Raw genomic sequence first — 17,673 nt, 5'->3', positions numbered from 1 at the left:
GATTCCTTTCCAGTAAATGCTCACAGTGTGGCAGGTAAATTTGGGTGCCATAAATTATACCACTTCGTGAAGTACATATAAACATAAAATCAAGAATCACTCCATTTCTTTTCTGTGCTAGCTGACATGGATAGTAGAGTGCAGTTGCCGCAAGATAGTTTCAGCATACTAGCCTCCAGATTGTCAGTAAAATTTGTTTATGCAAATCACTTCAAGCATTTGTCTCTGGCTACTGCCAGAGTCACTGTTTCTTCAGTGTTATCTCTGCTAAAATTGATTACACTCAGATCACAGTGTCAAAGTGCTCTTTTGACATTCTAGATTACATGATTCTGCAAGGGCTTTCCCTGGGATTTCAGGTCTCTGGTGAACTAGGATTTAAGAGACAATTTATCTATGAAGAAATGTTCTTTATTTCTCGCTCTAATGTTTCATGTCACAGCTATATAAAGCAGCAAAATTCACTCTGAAACCAGCAATGGCTTTGAAATTCACAGCCACTTGGTCTTTCTAACTAGACACTGCAGCTTCACACAGCATAAGAATCTTCTATAACCATTTCTTAGGTATATACAATTCACTTGCACAATTATCTAGGCTACATTTTCAAGTATACTGCAACAAGGCTGCAGCCCAACTACAGAGACACTGTTGAAGTTGTGACACATCAGCCTCAGCTGATGCACACTGGCACACTCAGTGTGAGCAGGTGCAGCCCTTGACTGAATGGAGAGGTCCGTGGCTGTTCAGTCAATATTGTATTGCACATCATGAGACTAAATGTTTCTCACTGAGGAGGACTCATGAAGAGACTTCAAATTGAATCCTTGCTTGCTATACAGTATTTTTTTAGCTGATTATCCAACTGTGAGTACAGCCATAGAATAATCCAGGTGTGTAGCTGTCATCAAGGATGACAAAAATATGGAGACAAACTGTGGCAACTCTCTGGACCTCAAATAATATATGGTACCTGGACGTCAAATTCAGCTGCATTTTGATTGACAAGGGAAGAGTAGCAAGTGTTAACAGATCAGCATAAACCTGTTAAGATAATACTAAGGTGAACCTTTTGGTGGTACAGTTGTGGCCAAACTAAATGGCACTTATGAAAAATCTAAACCGTACTTTTAATTGATTTTGACCCACATTGAAGAAAAAAAAATGGTAACCAGGTAAAAACCCCATGTCTTTCTAAAAGTCACTTATAGAACATTTCCTGATTGTCAGTACTTTATTACTACCATAATATCTTCAGTTCCTTTTTCTCTGACAGCTTTATACATTATTATTTACCCCATTTTAAGATCAATCTCCACTGTAATTTGGAAATTTGTGCCTTCCTAAAAGCTGAACTCTTGGCAGTGTATTACTATTCCAGCACATGAAAGCCCCATACTGTAACTGTAATTAAAGATGGGATTACATTGATGACAAACATTTTAAATGGAGAACAGTTTTTCCATAGTCATGAGCCAGGGTATTGTTCATATTCTGCTTTTTCAGCCAAGGATTTCAGGGAGATTTGTGTTTATAGAATCACTTTGTTGTGAGTTGTCTTTCTCCTTCGGAGCCAGGATTTAATATTTCAGTGTAGCTTGGGTTGTGGAAGGCTTTTATTTTTCGCAAGGTGTTTGAGTAATTTTTATATTTGGCCAGTATTTGATATTTGCCTGAGTTAGTAGTAACGTAATGCCAACAAGTACATTATTCCTTTAATCATTGTAGTGCTTTGCTTGCTTAGTTCTTATGTTGCATCCTGAGTTTTGATAGAGAACATCGCAAGTCTGGTTTCCAACTTAAGGGCTCCCCAAACTAGGTCATTTGAACAGCAGCCAAACCATCTACATCTATATAAAAAAAGTTACCTGCAGTTCTTTAGCTGGTGTTGCACTTCCATACATCTACTGTCTCTTTTATAAGGTTTCCAAACCTACGAGAAGTTTTGACAGGCTTTTCCTATCCTAGGAAATAACATAACTGTTTAGGCTTTTCATCAAATGGTAATAGTCCTCTAAGTAAGCTGATAAAATTTTTTGCTAGAGGATATGTCCGTGGTTGATTTGCCTCATTGAGGTTTCTGAGAGATGCTTGAATACAGCCAAGTATAGAATTTCCACATTTTCACCTTTGATCTTCACGTTTGGTTTCAGCAATGCCATTGAAGAACGTGTGCTTAAGTCACAGGGGCATTGTTACATGGAAAACATTATTATTGACTGTTGTTTTGAATTAGTATGTAAAGGCTTTATGTAAGATCACTGTACTGATGTTAGTACAGAAATATTACCTCTCCCTTAGGGAGCATGTGTTTAGGAGAAAGGAAATACAAAATTATATGTTAAGAAGTGCCTTTTTAAAATTGCTGAATTTAAATTGTTATGTTCCAGAAGCTTTTGTCCCAGTTTCTCCAATATTTATTTATTTTCAGGCTTTTGCATTCTTACCAAGTTTTCCAAGTACAATATGAAAGATGAGATCACCAAATTAGTTCAAAAGATGGAGTCTGGGAAACAAGGACTAAATAGGATTGTTGAAGCGAAATCTATTCATACATCTTGTCTGAACATAAAACTCCTTGATAAAAGCAAAGAACAAATAGCATCTGTATTTCTAGTCATTGTTCTAAGGTGCCTGCTAAGTACTCAGGTAGTGTTAAAAATAAATATATCAGGACTTTGTTCCAATAAAATGTTGGTTTAATCCATATCATATGAAAAGATAGTTAGAAATAGTTTATTTTAGAAATCATCTGTTCATGCCTCTTTTTACTGATTTGCCACAAGGACTGCCTTTGAAGCAATCTATAAAAGAAAGTTCAAGCCAGAGCTATAATTTTTCACCCACCTTCACTTTCAGCCCAGTGTTAGTATAACCAGTGCCTACAAAGCCAATGGCAGTAATTAATAGTCCACTGGGACACAATGCTGATTTTTGCCATAGGTGTTGGGCTGATTAACAGTTCCTTCCTACTGGCAAGACATTTGAGAGTGACATAACCCCTGGATTGGTTCCTGAAATCCAACAGTCAGTCTAAAACTCTTCCATTCCCTTTCAAAGGATCTTACCCTCTTGGGATGTATTTCCAAACAGTGAAGTATAGAGGGGTGCTTTTTTTGTGTGTTTGGTTTTTTTGGTCGGTTGGGGTTTTTTTCTCTTTTTTTCTTTCCTGGTGCCAAGAATGACACTAAAAAATAAGGCAACTGTTTCTAATTTCTGGCTTTCTTATTTATTACAAAGGCATCATCTCTTTGTCTTCTTCACATTTCTTTCATGACTTCTGAGTCTTTTGGCCTCTTCCATCATTCAGTGTTATATTTTTTTGTCCGTCAAAGGGCAGTCCCATGGACAGTGATAAATGGACTGTGATAATTTTTTTCTGTGGCAACTTACCTTTCCCAGTTGCTTCATAACTTGTTCAATATGCTTTGGTGATGACTTGGCATAGTCACCTGGAGCTCACAGGTTTACAAAGGTCACAGAAAAGGTACTGATGTTCTTATAAATGGGCATGAGTTCAAAGCTATATGCAGACTCCTTGCTTGTTCAGGGGATTCTTTGTAGGGAAATCTGAATCAGTTTGGTCCAACAAGTTTGTATTTGGAGCCAATGGAGAAGTTTGGAGTGTGGCATTCTCCCAGGAGTCTGGCTTTCTGCTCATCTAAGGGGAGCATAATCTCATTCCTTTCAGACTCAGCCATCTAAGAGGAAATGTAAATCTTCTGACAGATGTTTTAAGCAGAAACAGTCTTTTGCCAAGGGAAGGGAGTCTGCTCTTATCACTGTTTCAGGCTGTAGCAGCTACATTTAGGTGCCCAGTTAGCAATATTCCCTTTCAGTACTTAAAAAAAACGAAAACAAGGGGACAGACTTTTTATCAGGTCCTGTTGCAACAGGACAAGGAGTGATGGTTTTAAACTAAAAGAGGATAAATCTAGACAACATAAATGGTGAAACATGGAAAGAGATTGCCCAGAGTAGCAATGCCCATCTGTGGAAATGTTCAGGGTCAGTTTGGATAGGGCTCTGAGCAATTGCATCTATTGAAAGATGTCCCTGCTCACTGCAAGGGGAACAAAATAATATCTGCATCAGAGCAAGAATGATAATTTATCCTAGGTGTCAGATCATTTCCTGTAGGGTAAGGGGAACCCATGACTGTGTTGTTGCTTTAGGCAATGGGTGAGGTGCACTGAGGTGCAGTTGAATTTCAAACATTTGTCTCTGGCTACTGCCAGAGTCACTGTTTCTTCAGTGTTATCTCTGCTAAAATTGATTAGACTCAGATAAAAGTGTCAAAGTGCTCTTTTGACATTCTAGATTACATGATTCTGCAAGGGCTTTCCCTGGTATTTCAGGTCTCTGGTGAACTAGGATTTAAGAGGCGGGATTGAACGTCTCTGATCCCCAGTGACGACAGGCTTCAAGGCTGGCGGAAGCAGCCCTGGGGAAGGGGCGCAGCTATGCAGAGTGGCAGTTCCCCTCGGTTTGAAGTCAGCTGGCAATGCCAATTCGTTTCAGCGACTGCTTCCCGTTTAAGGTTACGATGCATTCCTTTGCTTGAACTCAAAGAGCAGATGGGACTCTTTCTCTCTCGGGAAGTCCCAAGTTTATATTGCCCTGGCAGCATAGGGCTGAGGAACGGCGAAGCAGGTGGATCCATTTGTCTCCCACAAATGGTGGGATCACGCAGGGTGGCTAGGCGTGATTCCTGCTTATATGAGTCAGTACACACGAGGTCGTGGCTGCTCGGTCTGCTGCTTATAGCTGTAGCAGATGTTGGACTGCTGGGCTTGGGCTAGTCCCTCTCCCTCTGGGCTAAAGCTTACCCTCGGTGTTCCAGTCCTCTTTAAGACACGGCTGGGCTTTCAACGCTGGCTTTCGTAGCTTCAGTGAAGGAATGTCATTTGCAAATTCTTTGGGCAAACTGAGACACGGCAGCCTTCCCAGGATGCTGGCTTCTCCCCATGTTGCAGAGGCTGTAGTATTCATGCATGTGGGAGTGAGAATACTTACAGGCAGTGGCTTAAGCACTGCAAGCTTACGAGCTCGGGCAAAGAGAGCAAAAGGAGAGAGAGCGACTTGTTTACAAGTGGGGTAATATTTATAAGTTTCTCAAGGCTGGATTTTGGCCAATGGGCATTCTTGTCAACAACCTGCTTTAGTCTATAGAAATCGCGAAGCTAAAATTATGCCCTTAAATGGAAGAAGCATGAGCATGCCATGCGATGGGTGTGTGTAGTTGTTTACCCCTTAGAAGGCAGGTTGGCGCTTGGGCCTTTGTCCCCCGCTCCAGAAAGGAGGGTGGAAGAGGGAACTCGCCAAAACATGTTGGGACAAGTTTTCTCGTGTCTGGGGGCATAATTCTGGGCATATGGTGCCTTCACCACAGGCAGGCTCCAGAAACTGCTGGTTTTGTAATCCAGTTCTGTGGGCGATGTGGCTCAAATCCAAGAGGGAGGGAACTGCCAGAAATCAAAAGTGTCCATAGACACAGCTGACATGAGAGAAACTTGTGTAGTGCAAGGAAAAGCCACAGGATCCGTCCCAGGCAGGCAGCATCACGACAGGCAGGTGGGCCCTGGGAAAAGCCTGTTGAGTGCCAGTTCCTCCAAAGTGGCCAAAAATCCAGGGCAAAGTGAGTAGAGTCCAAAATGAATGCCCAAATGGCAGAGCTGAAATGAGCAGGCCTCCAGAAATGGCAAGAGCGTCGGAAAATGGGAGCCCTGACTGCTCTCTGCTCACCCTATTTAAGATATTCCTAGACACTTGGCCAGGCCAAAATTTGAAATACCCCCCTTATCACATTTCCAAATCCCAATGGGCTTCCCACCCCCATGGAACACATTGGCAAATTTAAAGATATCATATCTTTTTAGTGAGCAATATATTACATATGGAGTACATGGTGGTGGTTGTTATCTTTTGTTTTGTGATCTTTGGTATGTAATGTGCAGCCCTGTTTCATATCTCCCTCCATAAAATAGTTATTGAAATGCCTGTTATACAAGTAACAAATATGAAACTTATTACAAAGATTCACACTGTTATTATTTCCCATACCACATTGTGGAAGTACTTCTTTCACTCTAATCTTACTTAAATGAAGAAAGATGGCTTTCCTGGTTTAGACAGTCTTTGCAAGCCAAATTTTATTTTTTATTTTATTTTTCAAAGATTAATTAACTGATTGATTGATTGATTGATTTCTTTAGGACCCTGTGGCAAGGTCATCAGGTATCATGACTTCGTTCTATTTTCTTTGTCACAGTGTTCAGACTTTGGGTCTTCAGCTGAATTTATAGGAAACTAGACAGAATCAGACTCTTCAGTGCCTAAATCAATTCCAGTCCTTAACTAATGTCCTCTGAGGTCTATTAAAGCAAGTATGAGCTCATTTGAATAGCAAGGAAGTCTATAACTTTTGAGACTGTGAATCTGCAAACTGGATGTGTTGGACTGAAAAAAAGCTATGGCAAGAAATGTGCCTTATCAATTTCTTGACATTCATTTAATTAATATCACAACACTGCATTAACTAAAGCTGTATTTATAACTCTTGCATTTGTGAGTTTTACTTATAGACATGAATAGGAACTTTTTATTATGTGGAAGCCAGCAGGCTTGAAAAGACTGAATTTAGTTCAGCCACATGAGTTACAGCAGAGGACTGTGTAATTTGTTGCCCTACTGCAGGATGTCCTGTTATTTTCCACTGGATTACTCACTGAATTGTATGAAAGCCATCAATCACACTACAAAGAATGATTTGAATTGGGGAGCCTATTAACACAGCGTATCACAACTCTGCCCAAGATTTATCTGACCATAGTCATTAAGAAAAATATGTTGCTACATCATATTGCTTTAGACAAGATAAGCCATGAATATTTCTCTTAGTGCTAGTAAATGCTGGATGTAAACTAAAGTTTCTACACTTTCTTCAACAATAACTAGACAACTGAAATTTTACTGCAAAATATCTCTAATGCACAACTTTATGCTGTTTGTGTTGTTCCTGTACACAAAGTCCTGAGTTTTGAAAGCTGTTGGTGTGCTTAGCTACTGCCTAATAATTCAAACCCTCACCTGCAAATTTAAGAAAGTTGGGGACAAGACAGCACTTGTCCCACTTATATGTCTGACTGGGAAAAATAGGAGAGTTTTAAGCAATGAATTAAATACTAGTGGAGAATATTTATCAGGAGACAGAAAAATAGATTATTAGTACCATCAACTGTTTTGGAAAATTGGATATCCAATATAGATTATGTATCACTAAAAAACATTGGTTCCAAGAGGCTCCATAAACAGTCACTTTTGTATGACTCAAGATATTTAACTCTCAGTAGATGTTCTGTGATCTGGACATCTCCTTGCTTTGAATCACTTTGGCCCATCACCATTGATTGCTAAGGCAGGTAAAAACTTGTAACAATGTCAGTCAACAGGAACCAGCTGCATGATAACTATTCAAATGGTAAATAAAGGCCCTAAGAAATATTCAAAGGTCTTATAATAGTTCCCCTGACATTATGAGAATGTACTTTTCACTCTTTGAGATATGATAATTTTCCCTTTTTTTTTTTTTTGTGTGACAGTAACTAAAATGTCTGTATTACTGAATCAGAAAAATAGAGAACTAGAAAGTTACTGGAAACAGGTTTTTTTAAGCACTCGATTGCTTGTGGAGTGCTTCTATCTGCTTCCATTAAGGGCTGGGAGTTCTACTGGTGTTAGTTTGAGGATAGTCAATAATCACTCTCCAAAGGTGAAGTTCTTGAAATGACTAAAACACAAAACAACACCTTTTGAAGGTATTTTCCTACATCTCCTTTGATTATATGAAAGGGGATGATCAAATTTGTTGGCAAAATTCCAGAGGAGGAAACTCCAGATACTGTGTTCTCGAGAGCTATGGTTTGGACAAAATGAATTAAACCTTTTTTTTATTCATGACTTTAATAAACTTTGAGACTGGTCAGTGTGGTTTTGAGCATTCATGCTGAATATTCAAGCAACTTGCTAATGAGTTAGGCAGTCAGTTTTTATCTGCACTCTAGGAACTGCCACTTTCACTTCTGAGATTATTTTAAGGTATAGATTAGCTTGACCAACTGTGTATGATCTTAACCATTTTGCGTGTGCTTTTCTAAACCCTAAACTCCCTGTGTCACATAGCCATACATTCAGAAAAGTACATTGCAGTAAATATTATTTTACATTGCAGTATACATTAAAAAGCATACTTACTATAGGTACCATTTGATATTTTGTGCATTAATATATTAATGCTTTTATATTAGTCTTTATATATAATGTTTTTATATTAGTGTTAAAAATAAATATCTAACTTCATGTCAGTATATCTTCAGTTAGGACCAATAATTTAATGGGCACAAATTCTTCAAATCACTGAAGCATAAACTGAACTTTGATTCACAAATAACTATACCTCTACTTAGTGGTTAGTAATTTGCATAAGTATTAACTTTAATGGGATTTATGCATGCATTAAACTTAAGTGCACATTTCAATGTGGATTGGATTGTGCATTATGAATACCTACATATACTGAGGATTTTGAACCTACATATCTCTTCTGAGCCACTAAATGTCTTCAGTGGCATTCTGTATCTCCACAGGTTGCAGAATTAAGGAATAAAGCAGATTTGCCTTATAGCTGTCAGTTTGCTTGGTAAGATGGACTGGAGATTGCCTTAACAAACATGTGATGTCTAAGTCTGAAATAGCAGCCTCACAGTTGCTAGGGATTAAACTGAATAGCATCCTTCCTGAGGTAACTGAATTACCCATGGGGTGTTTTTGGACTGATACTGGAAATTACAATGGAATCAAAAACGTGCCAGGAATTTTTGGGTGGTCTGGCATAAGGCCCTATTTCTCTGATGCTAAGCTGTAAGTACTTTGCTTTTCCTCCCTTCCTCCCATCCTCTGGCTTTTATCAGCTGATAAATAGTGAAGATCTATTTATTGCTCTTGCCATGGTCCAGTCAATTTTTATTTCAGCTTGTAACCTATACAGCTAGATGGGAATTTTGCAGTCTCTCTAAACCCTTGAAATTAGGAGATTTATAAAGGCAGTGCTGTCAGAGACAGGAATTGTCTACGGCTGCCCTATTGCTTTTGGAATAAGCCACAGCTGCCATCATTTTGAATGGGGGCAGGCATTGGGTTCTTAAGAAGGCAAAATGCTGATCGTCCCTAGGTGTCAAGCTACTGTGGCACAAAGATTTTGTAAAACAGTGTGGAGAAAGGGCAATGAATAGGATAGCCTTTGTGTTATGATGACTCCTCTTTCCCCAAAAGGAGTAGTAGCATTTGAGGGTCCTAGTTTAAAACTAAGTGTGGGAAATTATTTGGTCAGCAACCATAACGACCAGCACTTAAGTGAGTAAATGTTACTTGTGTTAAATACATGTGCCTTTCATCTGAGGAATCTCCAGCTCCAGGCAAGATGCTGTAGTGATGTTTACCTGCTTAGCTTGGTGTGTTATTTATATTTTGACAGGTCTCTTTAGGTACTTTCTTAAGTAGCCTAGTATCCTTGTACACTATTTCTTAAGAGAGGAAATAGTACCCGTAATATTATTTGCTTAGATTTTTGTTACAAGGAGTGCTTGTCAACCAGAAAAGCTTTAATAATAACACTTGATCTGTGAGCATTATTGGTATTTAAACATTCAGTTGGGCTGAGATGTTTGAGTCTAATGAAAGTTTTGAGCTTTTTTTGGTCTTACTATAGAAATTTATACATATATGCTTTAAATATATATACTGTACACTCTGAAGATTGTTCTGACAGCACACTTAAACATTAAATCACTATAATCATCAGTTATACATAAGGCTTACCAAGTAGTTTCAGAGTGTGTCCATAATAACCCTGTTTCTACAGTAGCCACCATTTTCATGAATGAATTGGAAGTAATTGCAAAGTCGTTGACAGTAAAAATTGTGGATGACAAATACTGAGAGAATAACAAACATTTACAAAGACAGATAAATAGTACAGAGTAACTAGAATTGCTTGTTAAATCAGACTTCTTAAAATAAAAGGCACCAACACTGAAAGGGTAGAACACATTCCACATGTGACATGGATGATTTATGTCACTACAGCTCAGACAGCTACAGAGTAAATGTCGGCTTCCTTTATGGATAAAGTGGAGAACAATGGACGCACTTTGTTATTCATCTGATGTATTTTAGAAGCCTCCTTTAGGATAATACAAAATACACTCTGAGGGTGCCTCTTTGTCAAATAGAAAGGTAACCCAAATGTCTGCATTTGTTCAGACGAATCACAGGATAGTTAACAGAAATAGAAAACATTTTGTTCTTCTCTAGCAAAGAGAGCTAATGAGACCCTTGAATCCACAAAAAGGGGAGTCAGTAGGAAGACTGATGTCAGTTTGCTTCACTATAAAACATTTATGAGATTGCCTCTCTAACATACAATGTACAGATGCACTGATCTTTGAGAAGGCTGTTTAAAAGATATGTCTAAAAGAATCACAGAATTTAGTATCTGAAGTGGAATTGCAGTGGATGAAATGTAGTACTCACACAATTGCACTGGCACAAATGCAATTACTGTCTTTGGTGTGCAGAAATGTGAGCCTGACCAATATTGGACTTGGAAGTGGAAAGATTGAGAATTGTCTGTTTGCTCCTTTCTTACCTTATACTTTAAGACTTAATTAAATCCAAGATGTTATTGGGATAAACATATCTTTGTTTTATTTAATTTTATTAAATTAAACATGCTTCTTAAAGTGCAGTTGCTGATCTTAATTTTTGCTTTATTAAAAGCATTTCAGTTTAATAAATTTCCCATGGTTATTTTTGAGGCATCTTTTTAAGTTTTTGAGTAAATATTGTAATATCTAACTAAGCCGGATAATGTTAGGGGAAGGTTATTTATGCTGCCATGTGAAGGTGCTTGGGGTTTTGCACTAATTGTACACAGGATCTGGGGAAACCTTCATCTCAATTTGAATACCTAAGTATAGCACTTAAACATGAATGGTGTGAACATCAATGGTGTGAATTTCTAATGCCTATACAATTTATAGTACTACTATCCTGCACAGTTCTTACGCATTTCCAGATGCCAGAGTCAGTAATCCATGAAGAGCTGGTATTGATTATATAATGTAATGCAACCTGTCTAACACTGAGCTAGGTACTGCACAGTTGCAATGTGGCATCCAACTGCATATGTCTTTATTTTACTTTCAGAACTCAAAAATAACAAGTGCTCATTCAATTTATTCTAAAGCCAGGTTCACACCCTCACAGTAGCCTCAGCGGGAATACAATGATGTTTTTGTCTGCAGACAGAGTAGCTTTGGAATTACCATGTGTCACATCCACTCTCTTCAGGGCCATATGACTGCAAATACAAGGTCCTCTCTTCTGACAGTTCCACTTTTTGGGTTGTAAAAGATGGGTGAACTGGCATTCGTGGAGCTGGCATTATTTTTCATAGGACAGGGCAGTGGAGCTTGTGTAACTTCATAAATCAGATGTAAATCTTGAACCACTACAGGGCTCTGTGTACTGATCATTTTGCTACTTGTAGTTCTTAAAGTAGATATTAGGAAGCGTCTCAATGTTGTACTTTGCTTCTGTCCTGCATGACTCTGCTGATGGGCCATCACAGACACAGCTGAGCCAACAGTGAGTTATACTGTCAGAGCCCTTAGGCTCTTCAAGGGCTTGGTCTGTGATCAGCAGTATGACCCCTTTTAGGATAAGCCTAGATTCTACACCCACATTGAGGAGCTCAAGGTGTACCTTGTCAAACTTTTCAGGAGTAAGCTTATTTAGTATGCCTTTTGCTTTCCTGAAGATTAGAGGAACTAGTGAAGGTGAGTGACATCTTCAGCTGAAGCTGTAGTCCTCTATAAACCACAGCCCTCATGTTTTATGTACCCTAAATCTAAACTCAAAAAGACATGAAAGTATGCAGTGTCCTTCCCTTGAGAGGTGTCAGGAGTGAAGACCTTAGCTTATAGCTTGTTTCACTAGAACCAACTCTAACTGGAAGGTGTTCTACCTGAAGGATCAGAAGCACAGATCTAAGCATTCAGGGATAGGTGGTCCCTGGAGATTTCTGAAAGCTTCAATATTATCAAGAAAGCTTTAGCAGCACCTCCCATGGTGTTGGAAAAAGGAAGAGATGGAATTGAAATGTTGCTGTTGCATCTTAACTCACCTTTAAATGAACAACTTTCCCCTACACATGCTTGGAGTAAGTAGAAAGGAGACACTGGAACCACCTTCCATCTAGAATAAGTGCTCAAAATAAGTCACAGGATCTGTCCTTGCACCCTAGATTCTGAGTTTGGCTAGAACAGCCAGTGAAGCTCCTGCATCCAACAGATTATACCTGTGCTATTAAGAGTACTGAGGGGATTGAGTGTACCCTCAGCAAGTTCACCAATGATAAAAAACTTTGGAAGGGGGTGGGGAGGAGGATGGCTGACACCCTGTCAGGCTATGCTGCCATCCAACAAGATCTGGACAGGCTGGAGAGCTGGGTGCAGGCAAACCTCATGAGGTTCAATAAGGACAAGTGCAGGTGCCTGCATCTGGGGAGGAATAACAGCAGGCACCAGTACAGGTTAGAGGTTACCCTGCTGGAAAGCAGCTCTATTGAGAAAGACCTTGGAGTGCTGGTGGACAGCAAGTTCTCCATAGGACAGCAATGTGCCCTTGTGGCCAAGAAAGCCAATGGGATCCTGGGGTGCATCAAGAAAAGTGTGTCCAGCAGGTTTAGGGAGGTTCTTCTCCCCCTCTACTCTGCCCTGGTGAAACCACACCTGTAATACTGTGTCCAATTTTGAGCTCCCCTATTGAAGAGAGACTGGGATCTGCTAGAGAGAGTCCAACAGAGAGCCACGAGGATGATTATGGGACTTGAGCATCTCCCCTACAGTGAGAGACTGAGAGACCTGGGGCAGTTTAGTCTTGAGAAGAGGGGACCTGCTCAATGTCTATAAATAACTGAGAGGTGGGTGTCAAGTGGAGGGGGCCAATCTCTTTTTGGTGGTACACAATAGTAAGACAAGAAACAATGGATACCATCCTTGAACATAGAAGGTTTCACCTCAATATGAACCTCCTTACAGTGAGGGTGATGGAACACTGGAACAGGCTGCCCAGAGAGGTTGTGGAGTCTCCTTCTCTGGAGACTTTCAAAACCCACTTGGATGCATTCCTGTGTGGACTAACCTAGCTGATCCTGCTTTTGGCAGGGGGTTGGTCCCTTCCAACCTCTACATTCTGTGATTCTGTGAGGTTGTGTTCTCACCAGCATGTGTTACAGCTCTTTCCTATTATCCCCATGAGCCTTCAGCACTTCTACTCTCAGTTTTTTCCAGTGCACCTGTGTGTGCAAAAAGCTAAATTGTAAAGCATGCCAGTTTCAGCTGCTGTTATGATTTGTAGGTAGAACTTTTTCGTAGGTCCTAACTGCAAAAACAAGAATAGGAACTTTCTGGACATTTTTGAGTAAAAGGTAGATAAATTATCATTGGACACAGAACAATAACATAGACAGGTATTTGTCATTCCTTTTGCTTGCTAATGTGGATAAAAAGCAGTTGCACAAACTATTCTTTCTCTTTTTGCTTCTTTGCTTTTTGTGACCTGCATGGCTTGCTCCCTTATCTCTCTGACCTTGCATGCAAGCTGAACTATCTTCTGTTTAGACTGTATAAGGTGTGGGGGTTCGTAATTCTCCAAATTCATGTTGGGGGTAATTTCAAAACCCACCACAGCTGCCATAAGGTTATTTTGCATTTTTGTGACTAGATTACCTAGTCTAATTATTTTTACACAAATGTTTTGTTGTTATAAAGAACAATTCTTATGTTTGGTGTTAAAAATACAGAAAACAGTTATGCACAAGCTGGTGACTTTTCCTTTTTCTATTTTCCAGAAGCTTGTTCCTTTTCTTCAGCTAGATTTCTCCTTTCCTACAGATGGAAAAAGTCTGTCTTCCTTTTTTGTTGGCAGTTCTGCACACCTGGAAGTTTGACTGGGAACGTGTTCTGAAAAGAGATGATTTGAATGGGTGCTACTTTGTGGAAAGCTAAATATCCCTTAGCTGTTACTGCCATGCTCTTAGATTAAATTAAACAGTTCAGTGTAACTATTAATCACCTCAATAATTTCCATAATTCCAACTTCAAGGCACCTTTGTATTTTCAGATGGCTTAGTCGTATCACATGGCCATGACTTTCAAGGTATTGTCTAAGGGAGGGAAACAACTTACTTGGAAAAAGCTTATTGGGTTGGAAGGCAGAAGTGTTCTCAGTGACAAACTCCCCTGGTTGTTTTGCAGCCACTGCTTAGCTGCCTATTTAGAAGCAGCCTTCATGTCTTGAACTGGAGTGTTTAGGAAAGGACAGGACTTCTTCAGTGTATGTAAATCTGATAAAGAACAGTAGAGATGTGAAAGGCCCAACTAGCCAGGTCTTTGCTTGTTCTTACATCAACCAATCCCTTAAATACCTCATCTTGAGAACACAGAAAACATCTCATTGAAACCTGTGACTTCAATCCTTACCAGAGCTGGGAACTGCCCAACTCCCTCCATCCTAAATTCTTTTTTCCAAAAGTGATAAAGCCCAGAGAGGGCTGGGAGATTATTGATCCAAGAGACACTCCCTATTCTCTACCTGGATATGAAGCCTGTGTTGACTTAAACCTATGCACTAGTGTAAAGGTTAGAGGAACTCCCAACCTTGTACTGCTTTGTGGTGTTAACAAAATGCTAGAAGACAGTGGAAAGCAACTCAAAAGACTGCACAAGAAAGAGAAATATTAATCCTGTGTCAATGAACATTTTAACCAGATTTATCCATCAATCCCACTGTGTGTGAAGAGAGCCCTAATGATACATGAGTCATTGGCCTGTAACTTGGTGTATTGTTGTTTGGGGTTTTTTCACTTACAGATCTGTCCCAATCCCCATGTTTTTGAGGTTTTAGTTGTAAGGCTTATAGTCTGTTACAGAAATGCTGGGAATTATAGTTGGGCTACTGGGAAAAGACAGCTTAAAAGAATTTTTCTTTTTCAGTAGCTCCTTAGACCTAAGATTTCACAGATATTACTAGTATCTTACAGAACAGATTTAATTTTTACATCTATCAGTGAGCAGTGTTTGATCTACGAAGACATTTTAGAGACAGATTGTTAAGGGATCACAGGCTGAGTTCACAAATTGATGTAGTCCCATGAAAACTGGTGGAGGTTATGTTGAAGCTAACAGATTCACTCTAAATCTATCACAAAGCTGTAAGAGGGCTGGCTATGCCCACTTACTGTACTGATAAGAAAAGTTCATTTGTTCAAACCTTATGCCTTCTGGTGGCAATGTACAAAATGATTTCCAGGCGATCTCTTTTGACCACAGAACGATTTCATCTTGATTTAATCATCCTGGGAATATACAGAGGTCTGCTGTTTCATGGGGCAGATGGAGAGATGAAATTTGCAAATTAAATGTGAAAGGGAGTGCTGATTCACATTGCAGACATTTTGTGCTCTGAATTTAACTTAAATAAGGTGCAGTGGAATAAGAAAATCATGCAGTTCTAAATGGATACATCTTACAGAGTTTTTAACAGAGGTAATCCTGTGATGCCTGGTGATCATGTTGGTTACTAAGTGCTTGGTTGGATTTTCAAACACCTTCTCTGTTCATCTTCAGGCCTCTGACCCTGCTGGAGGCTGATTTTTAATTTTTTTTTTTATTTTTAATTGTATACAAAATATTCCTCCAAGAATTTGGAGTTATGAAACTCTTTCACAAGTAACAGGGCCTTTTATAAGAGAGAGAATGAACTGCAGTGTCTTAAAGGCAAGGTTTTTAAAGGTGTTTAAATGGAAATTGAATATCTAAATTCTTTTGGAAATCACTCAAGGTGTTTACCTGTATCTGTAGATGCTTTAGTAAATTTGTTTCATGTGGTTTGCCTAAGGTGTGGTTAATAATTTTTGCCTTCTTTATGACAAAGCAAAAGGAAAATATAGCTGTTTATAAAATCTGATAGAATAGGTAAGAAATATCAATGAATTATAAAAGAAAACAAGAAGACCAAAGTTCAGCTTTTTCTAAATAGTAGATTTTCCTCTAAGCTCATGCTCAAAATTGTAATCATTACATGGTTAATCAAAATTATTTGCTAAATCATTTCTACAACGTGGTTGAGAATCTGTGAATATTGGGTAGAAGGTCTTTGAGGGAATTTGATCTGCTCAATGCATTTTGCTAGAAAAAATCACATGCTATTACTTACCTTTTCTGGTTGATTATAGTTCTTGTTGCAAACCTAATGCCTGGGTATTTAGCATTTCCAAATTCACATTCATTCTTCTTGATATCATCTCCTTTACTTACAAACACAGGGTGAGTATGAATGCCAGGTGAAATTATTTTTTAATGCATTTACAAAAAATCATGATACAATCCCCACAAATAGCTTTTATCTGTGTAATCTTTTTTTCCTGCTTTTCATCATTACTCCATATTCTCAGTTTGCTATTTTACTTATCAAATGCTTTTGTTTCCATTAACCAGGATGCTGAGAAATTAGCTGGTGAAGAGCATGCCTGGAAAGAAGTCAAAGATGCTCTAAATGAAATGAGATATCCAAAATCAAAAGAAGGTATCCTTTTAGTGACAGGCTACAGTCTGTCATTCAGTTGTGAAAACAATCCAGAGAGTGCCTTAGTATGCAATTTGTCTTTTGAGATTTATTTCCTAAAGGTTTACATTTTTATGTTGCTTTAAAGGATATTTTTAATAGATTTTGTTTAAACCATGTATTATTCTTAACTGTATTAGTAATAATAGAAGTTCTGATTACTTGGACTGGAACTGCTTCATAGCAGGGATAGTAGGCACCTAGAATGTGAAGGAATATTTTGGCTCATGTTTAGACTTCTGCCAGCACAACCCACAGCTTCATATAAATCCATTTCTAAATGAAATAAAGCTTAATCTGAAACACTGTTAAATTATTTGTCCCATTGCTCCCATTGTGAGCACTCCCAGATTCTCATTCTTTGCATAGCAATAACAATGGGAATGGCATAATCACAATCAGGTGCACTGCAAAAAATAGATTCATTGTAATAAGTTAGAATATTAATAGATAAAAATAATTGTTAATTAAGCAAATTGATTTGCACTAATAAATAGAACTGAAGCCTAATGGCCATCATGTAGATACTCAGCCCAATTAAAAAAATTATTGAACTGCAACGACCAAGAAAAGATGAGGAAAACAAAGGTAGGAATTTTTGCTAGATGATTATATTGATTCTTCTCTCATATTAGTTTATGCAGTGGAATTTTACTGACTGTGAATTTGTCCTGCTGTAGCCTTACAATTTCCAGAAACATGGACTTTCTCTGGAGCTAGAGGTAATTAAATTTTCCAGTGCTCCTTTCAGCAGCATAAACCCCAAGTTTGCATAGGGATATTCCAGGCTGGAATCAAGTGATCACAATTTTTGTTTTAATAAAAAACACCAACCAACCAACCAACCAACCAAAACCAGAAAACCCAAACAAAACTCAAAACAAAAACACAAATAAAAACAAACAAATAAATCACCACCAAAAACAA

The 17,673-nt window shown here is 38.6% G+C and overlaps 1 protein-coding gene across 1 annotated transcript in view; it reads left to right on the top strand.

Moving 5' to 3' along the window:
• The window catches only part of SMYD3 (SET and MYND domain containing 3), a 419,115-nt gene that overhangs the window by 346,500 nt on the left and 54,942 nt on the right, over positions 1–17,673 (top strand). Inside the window, 1 exon segment of the mRNA XM_054393109.1 lies at positions 16,620–16,707. Within this exon segment, the coding sequence (XP_054249084.1) occupies positions 16,620–16,707 (88 nt within the window).

Source organism: Indicator indicator, chromosome 2 (assembly GCF_027791375.1).
Source record: "Indicator indicator isolate 239-I01 chromosome 2, UM_Iind_1.1, whole genome shotgun sequence".
Lineage (NCBI taxonomy): Eukaryota > Metazoa > Chordata > Aves > Piciformes > Indicatoridae > Indicator > Indicator indicator.
This window is presented reverse-complemented; position numbering and strand designations above follow the sequence as displayed.